Raw genomic sequence first — 15,268 nt, 5'->3', positions numbered from 1 at the left:
TTGACGTCATGCGTGAGTGGCAGGCAGATAGTAGGCAGCCATGCAGAGCTGCCTACTCTTAGACAAAATATGTATCCGTCTATCTGCTCGCCTAATTATTTATGCTGTGGTTGAGCTTCGCTTCTTTGGTCCCGCCTCTCAACCTTCAATAAACTGGCGTGCAGGTTGCTGAGCCTATTGGGCTCTATCATATCTACATTTGAAACTGTGTTTGGAGTCAGCCTCCACCACGGTACATCACTTCATAGTGCATTTCATTTGATAACTACTCTGACACTGAAAAAAAAATATTGTTGATGTCTTTGTGGCTAACCTAACCCAACGTAACTTAATCTAACCTAACCCAACGCAACTTAATCTAACATAACATTACTTAACAAACATAACCTAGCTTAACTTTAATTTAACCTAACCCGTCCTATCCTAACATAACCTAGGCTACACAGATCTGTGTAGTTTAGTGGTTTGTGTCTGTTCTTGTATATTGAAATAAAACACTACCCCCCTCTCCAGATCTGCACTGCAGATCAATGCAAGTGGCTTACACTATTTCAGCAGCTTCCGTAATTATCCATGGTGAGATCCTGTCAGGTTTCACAGTTTTAGTTTCGTCTCAGGAAGGACTTTCCCTACCGTGTTAGGTATCTGTCCCGGTTCCAATTTGAAAATCTCTTGGACTTTTTTCCATTTAACCCCCCGTGTTTGTCTATCATTCCATGTTAGCTCTCCATTTTCTTATGCCTCTAACTGCTGTTTGCGTGCGTGGAGCGTGCGTGCGTGTGTGTGGAGGGAGAGTGTGTGTATGAGGGTCATGCATCATACCACCAAGCAACATTCCACGGCGAGGCAGGCAAGCAGTCAACAGGCATGTTTAATTTCAAAACTGGATCAGTGATGGTGGCGGGCGGCCTTCTCTCTCTCTCTCAACTTCACCATGGCATACGCGCCCCGAGCCACATACAGCCTACATACCCGAGGCTGGTGGTCAGGCGTATCGACTTAAATGGCACTAGTGGGCTGGCTCACGATGGCCCCGTGGAAGACCTTGCCATGGGTAGTGGCGTACTTCATCCAGCTTCTACTAAAGGGAGCAAGGGGTTCTCTCTCTCTCGATCGGGAATCGAACCCGGGCCCTTAGGACTAGGACCCCCAGAGTGCTGACCTCTCAGCTGCGAGGACCTGTATGTGTGTTTTTAGGTGTGTAATTACCTAAGGGTAATTACACAATGAGACCTACGCTCGTGGGGTCCCGTCTTCCCAGTACTCTTTGGCATATAACACTTTGAAACTACAGTACTGACGGTTTTGCCCTCCACTACCTTCTCACTTAACTTGGTCCAACCGTCTACTATTCTATTTGCAAAAGAAAACTTTGTAAACAATTTTCGGCATCTTTGTTTCCTTAGTTAATCTTTGACCTCTTGTTGTTGCTGTTGCTGGTTTCAGGAATTCCTCTTTGTCAATTTGGTTGATTCCTGTTATTATCTTGTAAGTGGTGATCATATCGCCTCTTTTTCTCATATCTTCTAGTTTTGGCATATTTAACGCCTCTAGTCTCTGCCCGTAACTCTTGTTTTTCAGTCCATTTTATATCATGCTGTTGTACCTTTCCAGTTTATTGATGTGCTTCTTAAGATATGGGCACCATCCAACTACTGCATATTTCAACTTTGGTCTCACAAAAATTTTGGTGTACTCACCTAGTTGTGCTTGCTGGGGTTGAGCTTTGGCTCTTTGGTCCCGCCTCTCAACCGTCAATCAACTGGTGAGTGTGTACTCACTTAATTGTGCTTGCGGGGTTGAGCTCTGGCTCTTTGATCCCGCCTTTCAACTGTCAACTAATGTACAGGTTCCTGAGCCTACTGGGCTCTATCATATCTACACTTGAAGCTGTGTATGGAGTCAGCCTCTATCACATCACTTTCTAACCCTGTGTGTGTGTGTGTGGAGTGTGTGTGTGTGTGTGTGTGTGTGGAGTGTGTGTGTGTGTGTGTGGAGTGTGTGTGTGTGTGTATGTGTGTACTCACCTAATTGTGCTTGCGGGGGTTGAGCTTTGGCTCTTTGGTCCCGCCTCTCAACTGTCAATCAACAGGTGTACAGGTTCCTGAACCTATTGGGCTCTATCATATCTACACTTGAAACTGTGTATGGAGTCAGCCTCCACCACATCACTTCCTAATGCATTCCATTTGTCAACCACTCTGACACTAAAAAAGTTCTGTGTGTGTGTGTGTGTGTGTGTGTGTGTGTGTGTGTGTGTGTGTGTGTGTGTGTGTGTGTGTGTGTGTGTGTGTGTGTGTGTGTGTGTGTGTGTGTGTGTGCGTGTGTGCGTGTGTGCGTGTGTGCGTGTGTGCATGTACGCGCGCGTGCACCGGAAGCCAAGCCTAGTCATCACGCTCCCTTGTCTTCGTAAAACAGCTTCTCGCTGGACTCTCACTAGGCGTGTGTTTACCTCGTCCCTGATGATGGTGGGGGTGGGGTGGGGGGGTGGAAGGTGGAGATAATAAGGAACTTACGAGTAGGTCAGTGGGTGGGGGCGCCATGGAGCCACAGGTCGTGACTCAACCCTTGTGAAAGACGGAAACACTTGATCTCTCTCGTACTTATGGACGGAACTTGACTCATATCGGTCCTACCATCTTACTAAATTGTATTGTATCAATTTTCAAGGTTCTGGGGTGGAGGGTAGATCGTAGTTGGAGGGTGGGATTCTGTCTGAGGGGGTGTAGTGGAAGATATTGTAAATGTGGGTTTGGGGGGGCCCTCTGATTGTGGGGGGGGGGGGTGGTCCTGAGTACTTACCTACCAATATTTACCTATCAGTGTCTACGGTGGAGTGAGGACTTAACTCTTTCTGCCCCGCCTTCTACCTGTTGCGTTTCAACCTAACTACTCTGACTTTCAAATTCTTTGTTGAATCAGGCCTTAAAGTTGTGGATGGAGGTGGTTTCCACAACTTCCTCTTTTTAGAGCATTCCACTTATTAACTTCCCGTACAATGTACCAGTACTTACGTCCCTTCGGCTTATATGCTTTTCCAGCTTCCATCTGTGTCGTCTTGTCCTATTTTCTCTCAATCTGAAGAGACTATCCTTATCCACCTTATATATTTATCTCAGGATCTTATAAGTTGTGATCATATCCCCCCCCCCCGACAAACACACAACGAAACTATGAAATTTCTACAACGCTCGAACAAGTTGTAACACGTGTGGTTTGGTCAACAAGTTGTAATACCCTCTTACGAATTGTAAAACCAATATAACAAGTTGCAGTAACTAACATGTCATAAAAACTTTTTAACAAGATGTAGCAACTTTGTTACAAGTTGTAACAAAGGGAAAAATACGGACCGTTACGTTGTGTGTTTTGCAGAAGGGATCCTCTGTTTCTTCTATCCTCTAGAGTTGTGAGATTTAGTCCCATTAGCCTTTATAGGTTTGGATCGGGTGACGGCTGATTATTCCTGTGAAAAATAATGACATATATAGTATGAGTTCCTATATGGTATTAATTCAATTTATACGTTCCTTAACAGGCAACTGGCCATTAACTACCACTCTGTTACCATTCAAGGCGTGACAGTGTGTACTGGTGAGCCACAGACATGTGGCAGTGATGTCTATCTATGGCTCACCCACCATGGCCAGAATTTACAGTTGAGCGCAGCCTAGTGTAGGATGTTTGCTCTATTTTTTAATCAATTTATCTTGCTCTCTGTTATTATTATTTCTTTGTATAAAATTAATTGTTATTTTATTCATATATATTATTGTGGAGATTGTGTTAGTGTAATTATTTATGTGTTAAATCACTTGGCTAAGCAGATGCATTTGTGTGACCACAACATTATTGGCGATTGTTTATTTGGGGAGTTAAGGAACCATGTTGTTCTGTAATTTTGTTGTTGTTGTATTTGTAAATACTGGTGTATACAGTATGTGCATACTACACCTGGCCTGTGATCGTGTCTTGTCTTGGGCCAAATGTTAACATTTCTTTCCCGCTAGCCTATCAGTTGCCATAGTACTGTAGTTATGTTCAGAACCAGCTAGCCTATTTGGAATTAAAATCAAGGAAGACTGAGAACCATTTCCTTGTTGCAAGCGACCACATCATCCTTATTGGGCGACACCACACATATCATCGTCGCCCCTCACCCAACAACACCACTACCACACATATACTGACACCCAACGTATTCTGATGCCACACATATACTGACACACAACATAATCTGACACCACATATATACCGACATGCAGGCGACGAGTCACAATAACGTGGCTGAAGTATGTTGACCAGACCACACACTAGAAGGTGAAGGGACGACGACGTTTCGGTCTGTCCTGGGCCATTCTCAAGTCAATTGTATATACCGACATACCCGCGCACGAGCAATCAATAGTAATTGTATTCAATTATTCATTAACAATCATGCATTCTGTATTCAATAACAATCAATAGTAATTGATTGTTAACCTCGCGCCGCCCTGTAAACAATCTCAGCTACCGTACCCGCGCGCAAGCCAACAATCGCGGGGCTATAAACAATGATAGCTGCCATACCCGGACGCGAGCCCACCCTCGCGCTATAAACAATGCCCGCCAGCCTTTACACCCGAACATGTTCTGGGGGTGACCTGAATTCCTGAGATATGAGTGAAGCGGCAGAGGTCAGCTGGGGCTGCGAGAGGTGAGGCTGGTGTTGACCTCTACTGAGGAGGGTGAAGCTGGTGGTGACCTGTGCTGAGAAAGCTGAGGCTGGTGGTGATTTGCACTGACACCACACACACACTGACACCACACAAACACTGACACCACACAAACACTGACAGCAGAAACGCTGACAGCGTACAAGCACTGACATACAGACACTGATTACCAAACATTAGCACCACACCCTGACCTTGGCACCACAGAAACCGTGACCCTGACACCACACAAACCCTGACATCAAACAGTGGCACCCACAAACACTAGCACTATACAGTCACAAGCAATCCAAAAACTCTGGCACTACACAAACACTGAAACCACACAAGAGAACAAATATAATAAGTAATATTATAGTAAAATGTTTCATTGTAAATTAATTCTACTGCATTACCATTTGGTTTGATGTTGGTCTTAATAATAGTTAATACCTATGAACCCATTACGGTCAGTGCTTACTGACCATCCATTAGTATACCTTTGCCTTGAACATAGTTCAAAATAAAAGTGAACTCAGCATATATTCACCGAGAGGCGGAGTATACCTTTCGGTATATATATATCTTACCATTTCCTTTCAGTAGGTTAATACCATATAGGCAAAATTGTATGGGACAAACCTATAAGGTTCTAAACTAATATGTCCTTATTACGAGACTAGAGTCTCAACTTAAATCTAGATATGCATCTCAATCCCTTACTAAGATGGGAACCATACATGGGAGGGTAGAAATAGCCTAAGCTACTCTATCCCTTTGAGATGTATTTTTTTCTTGTCTCAATAAGCATACTTGAACTTGAACCATACATACGTGTTTATGTCCCACAGTGGTGTATACACACCCCACTGTGTGAACACACAGATTGGGTGGGACTGCATGTATATAAAAAAATGCTTTCCAGACATAAACACTTTAGGTTCGTCGAGGCAACGGGGATAAAAGGATAACTATGATTCACCCAGAGACATAATAACTTTTCCAAAGGGAAATTAATGCGGAATAATTCATCCTTCTCGTTCTTTGTCATACTCTTAAATGAATTAAATTAATATATATTGTAAAAGTGGATGGTTATTAGCAGCAAATACTGTAATCATGTCAGAAAAAATTAATTGGTGGTAGCCCCTGAAGGAGCTAGAGATTGTCAACACAATGGAGCGGCCATCGTCGCCTCGTGCCCATAGCGAACCCAGAGTGATTTTGGTAATACTGTAGCCACGCCAGCCATACTGTAGCCACGCCAGCCATACTGTAGCCACGCCAGCCATACTGTAGCCACGCCAGCCATACTGTAGCTACGCCAGCCATACTGTAGCCACGCCAGCTATACTGTAGCCACGCCAGCCATACTGTAGCTACGCCAGCCATACTGTAGCCACGCCAGCCATACTGTAGCCATGCCAGCCATACTGTAGCTACGCCAGCCATACTGTAGCCACGCCAGCCATACTGTAGCCATGCCAGCCATACTGTAGCCACGCCAGCCATACTGTAGCCATGCCAGCCATACTGTAGCCACGCCAGCCAATTGAATTACCTGTACCAACAAGACTGTTCCTTCACACCAGGACAATTCCACTGGAGTAGCGAGGGAAGTGGATATAGAACCAAAGGTACATTCAGAACCAATAAGACTTCGGTTTCCGTTCCACTTTTCAAAAATATTAAGCTAAGTACAGAGTACAAGATGATTTGGCCAATTTAACTATATCTTTAGTCTATAAGTGTGATATCTTTAGGCTAGAAGTGGGGCAAGACCCCGAAAATAGGTCAGTGCAGGTTGTTTAATAATATTGCCATGTTACCCATGAACTGAATATGTGTTGACTGATAGCGATACGATAGCCTTGTTTAAAGAGTGCTATAGGTTGATATAACTTACATATACTAGCCGAATTGTAAGATCAGACTTACAATTTCTATCCGCAGGAGATATGTAAGTGGAAGACGGTTGTTAGAGCCAGATACAAGCACTTATATTGCTTACTTCAACTCAAGGTAAGTCAGCTATTTTAAAGGCGAGTCTCCACACATGGTAAGGTTAGTTAAGGCAGTGTCTCTTATATTAGTACACCTCGTGTCGTCTTCCTTCTCTGGCTGGTATGTCTCACATTCACTCACCTTCTTCACTTGGAACCTTAGATACTTGGAGCATAAAAGTATGATGTTTTTTTTTCACTGAGTTTAAGAGTTATATCATCCTGTTTTGTTTGTCATTGTTGTGAGCGATATCCTATGCAAACTCCATCTTACTGACTTAAAAACTGACATCACTTATGAATTATAAAAAACTGAGGTGACTTTTGTCATTGGGCATAGAACTCAATGACAACATTTATTAAATATTATATACATGCGTAATAATAATATTTAATATTTGTCGAAGGCTTTAGGCTAACGCACTTCCAGTTTCATTACACATTCACATAGCCTCATCACATCGTCAAATAGCATCACTCCAATCTCAACGAACAAAAAGTAGTCATAAAAATTTAAATAGCCACTCACAAAGATTCATTGCAGTCGAAACAATTTTAACAGCCAATTGCAAACGTGTTTTACAATTAACAGATATCATCACGTAATCAGAGATCTTTCAGTAAAATGATTTCAAAATAACAGCAAGCCAGAGAGTTTGACTGCAACAGCCTCATCGCAAAGGTTACTCACGGCAAGCCCACTGTCACCAGAAAGTGACCACGGGTCTTCAGAGCAATAACAAAAAATCACAGCCAATAACCACGATGGTTTAACCACCATAACCAAACTCCAATATAGCTTCAGTGCATTAGCCTACACTTATATCAAAACAAACACTGGCATAGTGGTAGAGACAAAGTGTAACTTCACCTCCATGTTGTTTTCTTATAGACTGACCAGTACAACATGACATGCACAAAGTATAGTGTCTATAATACTTTGGATGATAGTATAAAATACGCATCCAAAAAAAGGTCCAGGTTTTATACTATTGCTTTTGTAAACGGCCCGAGAGAAAAAGCATCCTTAACCTTTCCTATGCCTAGCTAGTATAGTACTTAATGTACTAAATTAGGCCTAAACTAGAGTATTTTAGGCCTGGTATGGCTTATTTATGCCTAGGGGCAGCTAAGGTCAGATTTATGGCTATTCTGTTTCACTTATTGTATATTCTTATACCCTTTAGAATTCCTGTAGTCCAAAACGCGATTTCTGTGAGGGTGGTGAAGAGTGCATATTATTACAGTTACTATTTTTTTGAGATATATACAAGAGTTGTTACATTCTTGTTACTATGTACAGTCCGGCCATAGTACCTGTAGGAGCTGTCACTTTTGGAGGGTGGGAAACATTCTTGATCCAGCTAAGGCGCACTAGATTATCGTAGGACGGTAAGCAAGAACAATAAGACAGCGGCGGGTACGACGACGAGTTCCAGCTGATTGTTTTATTTGTCGTTCGTATTTGGCACCTTTTCCAGCCAAGACTGACAAGAGAGCAGTCAATCAACGTTCTGAGGTTCCCGCCATGACTGGAAAAGAGCAGCCAATCAGCGTTCAGTGCATTCTGAGGTTCCCGCCAAGACTGAAAAGAGCAGCCAATCAGCGTTCAGTGCATTCTGAAGTTCCCGCCAAGACTGAAAAGAGCAGCCAATCAGCGTTCAGGGCATTCTGAGGTTCCCGCCAAGACTGAAAAGAGCAGCCAATCAGCGTTCAGGGCATTCTGAGGTTCCCGCCAAGACTGAAAAGAGCAGCGTTCCAATAGCTCTGAGGTTCTCAGCAAGTCTGACTTTCGTTTTAATAAAAAATATTTTAATTTACGACTAAATTATTGTCTAAATATGTAAACAAAAAGCTAAATATTTGCAATAAATTTTATTAAGTGAAACTCGTATTCGCTCCACATTAGTTTAAGAGATGTGCCAGAGCCGTTATTCAGGCCAAAGTGATCCAATATGTAAATAAAAAACAAAGAGTAATTTGCTGCAAATTGACTTGAGAGTCTCGGTACCTGAACCTGCCGGCGGCGGTGTGATAAACTGATAAATGTGTTTGGTAAGAGTGAGTGTGAAGGTTGTAGTGTGTTCATAGTGGAGGGAGGGGGTGTCGGGGTGACACAGGGGAGGGGGGTGTCGGGGTGACACAGGGGGGTGTCGGGGTGACACTGGGGGGTGGGGGGGTGACACTGGGGGGTGGGGGGGTGACACTGGGGGTTGTTATTTGAATACAAAGAAAGTAAAAAGCGTATAACTAACTAAACCACGTCCAAACTAGTCAAACCACGCCACACTTAGGCTAACCAGTCCACGCCCACACTAAGCAGACCACGCCCACACTAAGCAGTCCACGCCCACACCAACCACGCCACGCCCACCCTAACCAGACCATCGAGAGTGCCAATTTCTGCAGTTTATCAACAACGGCCTCAAAAGACCACACACGCCCGGTGCAAGAAAGTGCCGCCCCACGCAGGATATTAAAGGCGATAGCCACATCGAAATCCCACGGTTCATCTCGCTCTAGTAGTGTAACAACCGATGGTTCCCTCTAATCGGGTCATTCGCTAGTTAGTAATGGCCTAGCCGGTGTGAACGATCCCCTGATAATTGACCACTGGAATTTAGTTGATGACGTGGTAATTGTTCTGTTATCCCCCCTCTCTTCTTCCCCCAATCCCCCCCCTCTGTCCTCACGCCTAATCCGTCGTTTATTTTTACTGAATCGGCAAAACCGTAAAAATTGCGACGTATTAGTGATAATTGAATGCCCCATAATATTGACGTTTTCTATGCAGAGGCCTCGAGAGAACGGGGCCGGGCCGTGACCACATGCTCGGGGTGACTCAAGTCAATGTTATAACTGTTGTGTAGACGCGAACCGTTTTGTGGAATTATAGAACCACGAACAACTAATTATAGAACCGCGAACTGCTTCTAAGTATAGAACCACAAACAGCTCCTAAGCATAGAAACCCCCGATCAGCCTAATTAAAGAGCTACGATCAGGTAGCTGTATAATTGTAAGCCATGAACGGATAGGTGTAGACTAATTAGAGCAATTATAGATACACGATAGGATTTTTGTCTCTAATAACTCTGGAACAGTTAAGTGCAGACTAATTATATAACCCCCAAACGGTTCTCTATAATTCTTACGGGCTATTCATGCTCGTGCCACTTCTTGGGTAGCTTAATCTTTATCAATCAATCAATCTGCTATTTTAAACAATGCTGTTTGTCGACCAAATTGTTTATTTGCTATTTTTCTGCCATGTTCCCCCCTTTTTTTTAATTTTATATTTTCTCAACACAATTTATTACTTTAGTCTCAATTAGTATTAAGTGTTAGTCTTTAGTGTTTTTCCTGTCCGAAACGCTTTGCGTCATAGTGGCTTTAGGCATTGTATGTACTAACTCTATATATAAATCCATCAATGTTTGTATCACACCTTGTATGTATGTACTTTACCTGAATAAACATTTGAATTTGAATGTATAAATCTGTGTGCAGTTGCTCAGTGTTGCCTGATTATAGAACCCCTGAAATGGCTCAGTGTAATTAGGGTAAATAATGACCCTAATTACCTTAATTAATAATCTGCCCGAAATAAATATTTCGAGCAGATTAGTATAATTATGCAATTACGAACAGCTCAGCATAATTGGGGAACCAAGAGGAGGCTCGGTGGTTAGTGATTATTATTTCAGTTTCCAATTATAGAACCACTAACAGGTCAGTGTAATTTTAGTTCCAAGTGCTGCTAGTCAACTGGGATTCTTGGAGTGTGGCGTAATAGTCAGCTGGAACTGTTGGAATGTGGAGTAATTGCTCATACTATTACTAGTAGAATATGGGGTCTGGGTGTGAATATACTCTATAAGAAGGCAGCACGGGACCCGATACCAAAATGAAAATGGCAAAGGTGTAATTTTCGGGAAAATTATTGCAACTCGAAATAAGGGAAAATGCATATTATATATATATATATATATATATATATATATATATATATATATATATTTATATATATATATATATATATATATATATATATATATATATATATATATATATATATATAAGAACAAGAGAATAAATGGACTTGTAGAAGGCTTATTAAACCCATACGAAGCAGTTAATATTTATATCCCTCCAAACTGATTCACATATGTCTAACCTACGCTTCAATCCCATGTCAAGAATTTTGACTGTTGTAGCCTCATATAAGCACAAGGAAACACAATATACATCCACAAACTTTACTGACAAAGATATATTTACATAGAGATTCAATCTTGGGGAGTCACAGGAAAATTATTATCCTAGATATGCTCAACACAGCAATTCCAGAAATTTATTAACGTACAAAAATGTAATATGTTGTATATGAGGGGATGAAGTATGTGAGAAACACCTGATGTTGCTCTTGGGACGTGACAAGCTGGTTGATCTGGTATGATCTCACAGAGCGCACCTCTCAACCCTCTCACAGAGCGCACCTCACAACCCTCTCACAGAGCGCACCTCACAACCCTCTCACAGAGCGCACCTCTCAACCCTCTCACAGAGCGCACCTCTCACCCCTCTCATAGAGCGCACCTCACATCCCTCTCACAGAGCGCACCTCTCAACCTCCTCACAGAGCGCACCTCTCAACCCTCTCACAGAGCGCACCTCTCAACCCTCTCACAGAGCGCACCTCTCAACCTCCTCACAGAGCGCACCTCTCAACCTCCTCACAGAGCGCACCTCTCAACCCTCTCACAGAGCGCACCTCTCAACCCTCTCACAGAGCGCACCTCTCAACCCTCTCACAGAGCGCACCTCTCAACCCTCTCACAGAGCGCACCTCACATCCCTCTCACAGAGCGCACCTCTCAACCCTCTCACAGAGCGCACCTCTCAACCCTCTCACAGAGCGCACCTCACATCCCTCTCACAGAGCGCACCTCACATCCCTCTCACAGAGCGCACCTCTCAACCCTCTCACAGAGCGCACCTCACATCCCTCTCACAGAGCGCACCTCTCAACCCTCTCACAGAGCGCACCTCTCAACCCTCTCACAGAGCGCACCTCTCAACCTTCTCACAGAGCGCACCTCTCAACCTTCTCACAGAGCGCACCTCTCAACCTTCTCACAGAGCGCACCTCTCAACCCTCTCACAGAGCGCACCTCTCAACCCTCTCACAGAGCGCACCTCTCAACCTTCTCACAGAGCGCACCTCTCAACCCTCTCACAGCGCACCTCTCAACCCTCTCACAGAGCGCACCTCTCAACCCTCTCACAGAGCGCACCTCTCAACCCTCTCACAGAGCGCACCTCACATCCCTCTCACAGAGCGCACCTCTCAACCCTCTCACAGAGCGCACCTCTCAACCCTCTCACAGAGCGCACCTCACATCCCTCTCACAGAGCGCACCTCACATCCCTCTCACAGAGCGCACCTCTCAACCCTCTCACAGAGCGCACCTCACATCCCTCTCACAGAGCGCACCTCTCAACCCTCTCACAGAGCGCACCTCTCAACCTTCTCACAGAGCGCACCTCTCAACCTTCTCACAGAGCGCACCTCTCAACCCTCTCACAGAGCGCACCTCTCAACCCTCTCACAGAGCGCACCTCTCAACCCTCTCACAGAGCGCACCTCTCAACCCTCTCACAGAGCGCACCTCTCAACCCTCTCACAGAGCGCACCTCTCAACCCTCTCACAGAGCGCACCTCTCAACCCTCTCACAGAGCGCACCTCTCAACCCTCTCACAGAGCGCACCTCTCAACCCTCTCACAGAGCGCACCTCTCAACCCTCTCACAGAGCGCACCTCTCAACCCCTCTCAACCTTCTCACAGAGCGCACCTCTCAACCCTCTCACAGAGCGCACCTCTCAACCCTCTCACAGAGCGCACCTCTCAACCTTCTCACAGAGCGCACCTCTCAACCCTCTCACAGAGCGCACCTCTCAACTCTCTCACAGAGCGCAAGGGATCTCGCATAAATTACAGGATGTATCATCCTCAGGCGTGAGGTCTTGCTGACACGAGGCGCAGATCGGCACCTGCTGATTGATCTTATCCAAGAAACTCGTAGTCACCATTTGGAACTTCTCCACACGTCTTGGCCGTGAAGATGTCGAGTCCTTATCCTCCGATTGAAGGTCCAGCTTGTAGAATTCCCGGCAGCGGCGCCTCGACTCCATGGCCCTCCTCTCGTAGTCGGCATTGGCGTGACAGAAGGGGCACTGGAAGGTCCCGCCGCTGGACCTGACGATGGCGCTGAAGCAGAGTAAGCACAGCTTGTGACCACACGCCATTTTCTGCCTCACCCGCCTCATGTCGTCAAACTGGTCCAGGCACATACCACACTCCGGTTGGTTTCGAAATTTTAGCTGTGGGGGGTAAAAGAAAACTATAGTAATTATAAAGTATAAATGATTCAAATTAATTTGTGTAAGGCATTAAGAGATGAGGAAACGAACTTCAAAGTCGTCTAGGATTTGAGCCACCACTCATAGACTGCACACATGGACTGCTTCACGGTAATATGATCAAGACATTGGAATTCCAAACACATCAGACAAGAAGGACACCGCTAGGCTGTCACCTGACACAATCAAGATTTTTTACCAATCCACACACTAGAAAATGAAGGGACGACGACGTTTCGGTCCGTCCTGGACCATTCTCAAGTCGATTGTCATTTTCTAGTGTGTGTGGATTGGTCAACATACTTCAGCCACGTTATTGTGACTCATCGCCTACAATCAAGATTGTTGAACCGTTCAGGACAAGAACACTGATAGGATGCCACATTGCTTGTCAGCCAGTGAGACCAGTGAATTACCTCTGAGACAACCGAAGCTTTGGCCAGGAGACTGAAGAAGGGACCCATTGCTGGCTCAGTAATACAAGGACCCGCTGTCACTTGATTGATGAAGATTAAGTCACCCAAGAGGTGGCACGGGCATGAATAGCCCGTAAATGGTATCTGTCACTTATGAGGGAAGTCTCCTAAATGCTGCGAGTTTAGAGACCACCTCAGCTGATATAATGCTTACCTGAGGTGAAACTTATGCTATTGTCTTGTCAAGTTGAAGTAAGTTTATTGAGATAATAAAATGCATTTCAAAAGGATAGAGTAGCTTAGGATATTTCTACTTTCGTGTAGTTAAGGTCACTCAAGGAGCTCACAAATTCACAGTACACCAATATTAATCATATTTTATATGTCAATAGTAATGAAATGGTATACTGTTATATATTGTTGATTATGCTGCACCTATCATTTCTTGTTTTGGTAAATGTAGATTAAAGAAGTTGGAGAAGGTACAAAATGAAGCCATGAGATAATCATGGGATGCCCAAGAAATACAATGATTAAGATAATGAGGATGGAATTGAACTTACAAAGTAGAGGGGATAGAATTTCAAGTAAGGAAGAGGATGGAGTATCACTGATGGGAGAGTCTCGGGAAAATGAACTATCCATTTATGAAGGCAAGGAAGAAATGGCTTACACAAAGCAAAGTTGAAGACAGATACCAATATCATTACCTCTGACGTCACGGGAGACATCTCCCGTCACGCAGGGTGCAGTCGCACCTCCACGGATCTCCAGTATCAGCTCTTTATACTGGTAATGGCTCAAAAGGGCCACCACTTACGGGCTATTCATGCCCGTGCCACCTTTTGGGTGGCTTAATCTTCATCAATCAATCAACTCTCTTATTATACTTTATCACGCATAATACATTTTCAACCTTTTGTAGTGAGATGATTAGGTCATTAGATCCCCCCCCCCCGCTTATAATGAATCTAATCCCAGAAGCTACATGTATCTCTGGAAGTCTATCCCTATTGCTCTAATTTCCATCCTCATTATCTCATTATTAATATGATCAATAGTTGTGTACTATATGAATATGTGAACCCTTAGAGGGACCTTAAATAAACGAGGTAGAAATAGCCTAAGCTATTCTATTTTTGAGATGCATTTCCTTACCTCAATAAACTTGAGGTAATCATAATTCATTGGATCAACTTTGTCATCGTTCTCTGTGCTCGTTCAACTGAATTTATATAAATTCTTCAGTGTGAAGGCTAAAATCTAATTTCCCAATTGTCTTGGTACTGAAAATTGAAGGTGTTGTGAGTGAACCGGTGCTGGCGAGGGAGCTATGTGGACCTCTGAGGGCAGAGTACCTGCGGGAGCAGCTAAGACAGACGAAACAACGTCAAGGGGGAAAGCAAATGAGGAGGGAAGTAGTAGAAAATCTTCGGATGGAACGTCGTAAAGAACAGGGGTCTTAAGAAGACTGATACAGCCACCTACAGATCCCCTAAGGACTTCTAATTCATTCGCCGTGCTGGAAGACGAATGATGTAGGGAGACTGTAGTTCACTCGAAAGACACGACAACGAAGGGAGCGCAGGTCCCTCCTCAAGGTTCTCAGAAAGTAAAGGAAGTTCCTAAGCGACGAATTTTAGTTGTGGGAGATTCCCAGGTGAGGTGCTATAGTCGTAATGGCTTGGCGCTTTACCCCCCCCCCCTGACAATTCCCTTCTGTGGCCTTC

The 15,268-nt window shown here is 44.2% G+C and overlaps 1 protein-coding gene across 1 annotated transcript; it reads left to right on the top strand.

Moving 5' to 3' along the window:
• Positions 1–11,152: 11,152 nt before the first annotated feature.
• Positions 11,153–12,733, top strand: LOC138366031 (uncharacterized). The gene has a single exon (XM_069326751.1). The coding sequence runs from the start codon at positions 11,153–11,155 to the stop codon at positions 12,731–12,733; it is 1,581 nt and encodes a 526-aa protein (XP_069182852.1).
• Positions 12,734–15,268: the final 2,535 nt, after the last annotated feature.

This window comes from Procambarus clarkii, chromosome 18, assembly GCF_040958095.1.
Source record: "Procambarus clarkii isolate CNS0578487 chromosome 18, FALCON_Pclarkii_2.0, whole genome shotgun sequence".
Classification (NCBI taxonomy): domain Eukaryota; kingdom Metazoa; phylum Arthropoda; class Malacostraca; order Decapoda; family Cambaridae; genus Procambarus; species Procambarus clarkii.
This window is presented reverse-complemented; position numbering and strand designations above follow the sequence as displayed.

What these genes read in the sequence shown, in the direction of transcription:
- LOC138366031 (XM_069326751.1), top strand. Translation starts at nt 11,153, where the DNA reads ATGATCTCACAGAGCGCACCTCTCAACCCTCTCACAGAGCGCACCTCA.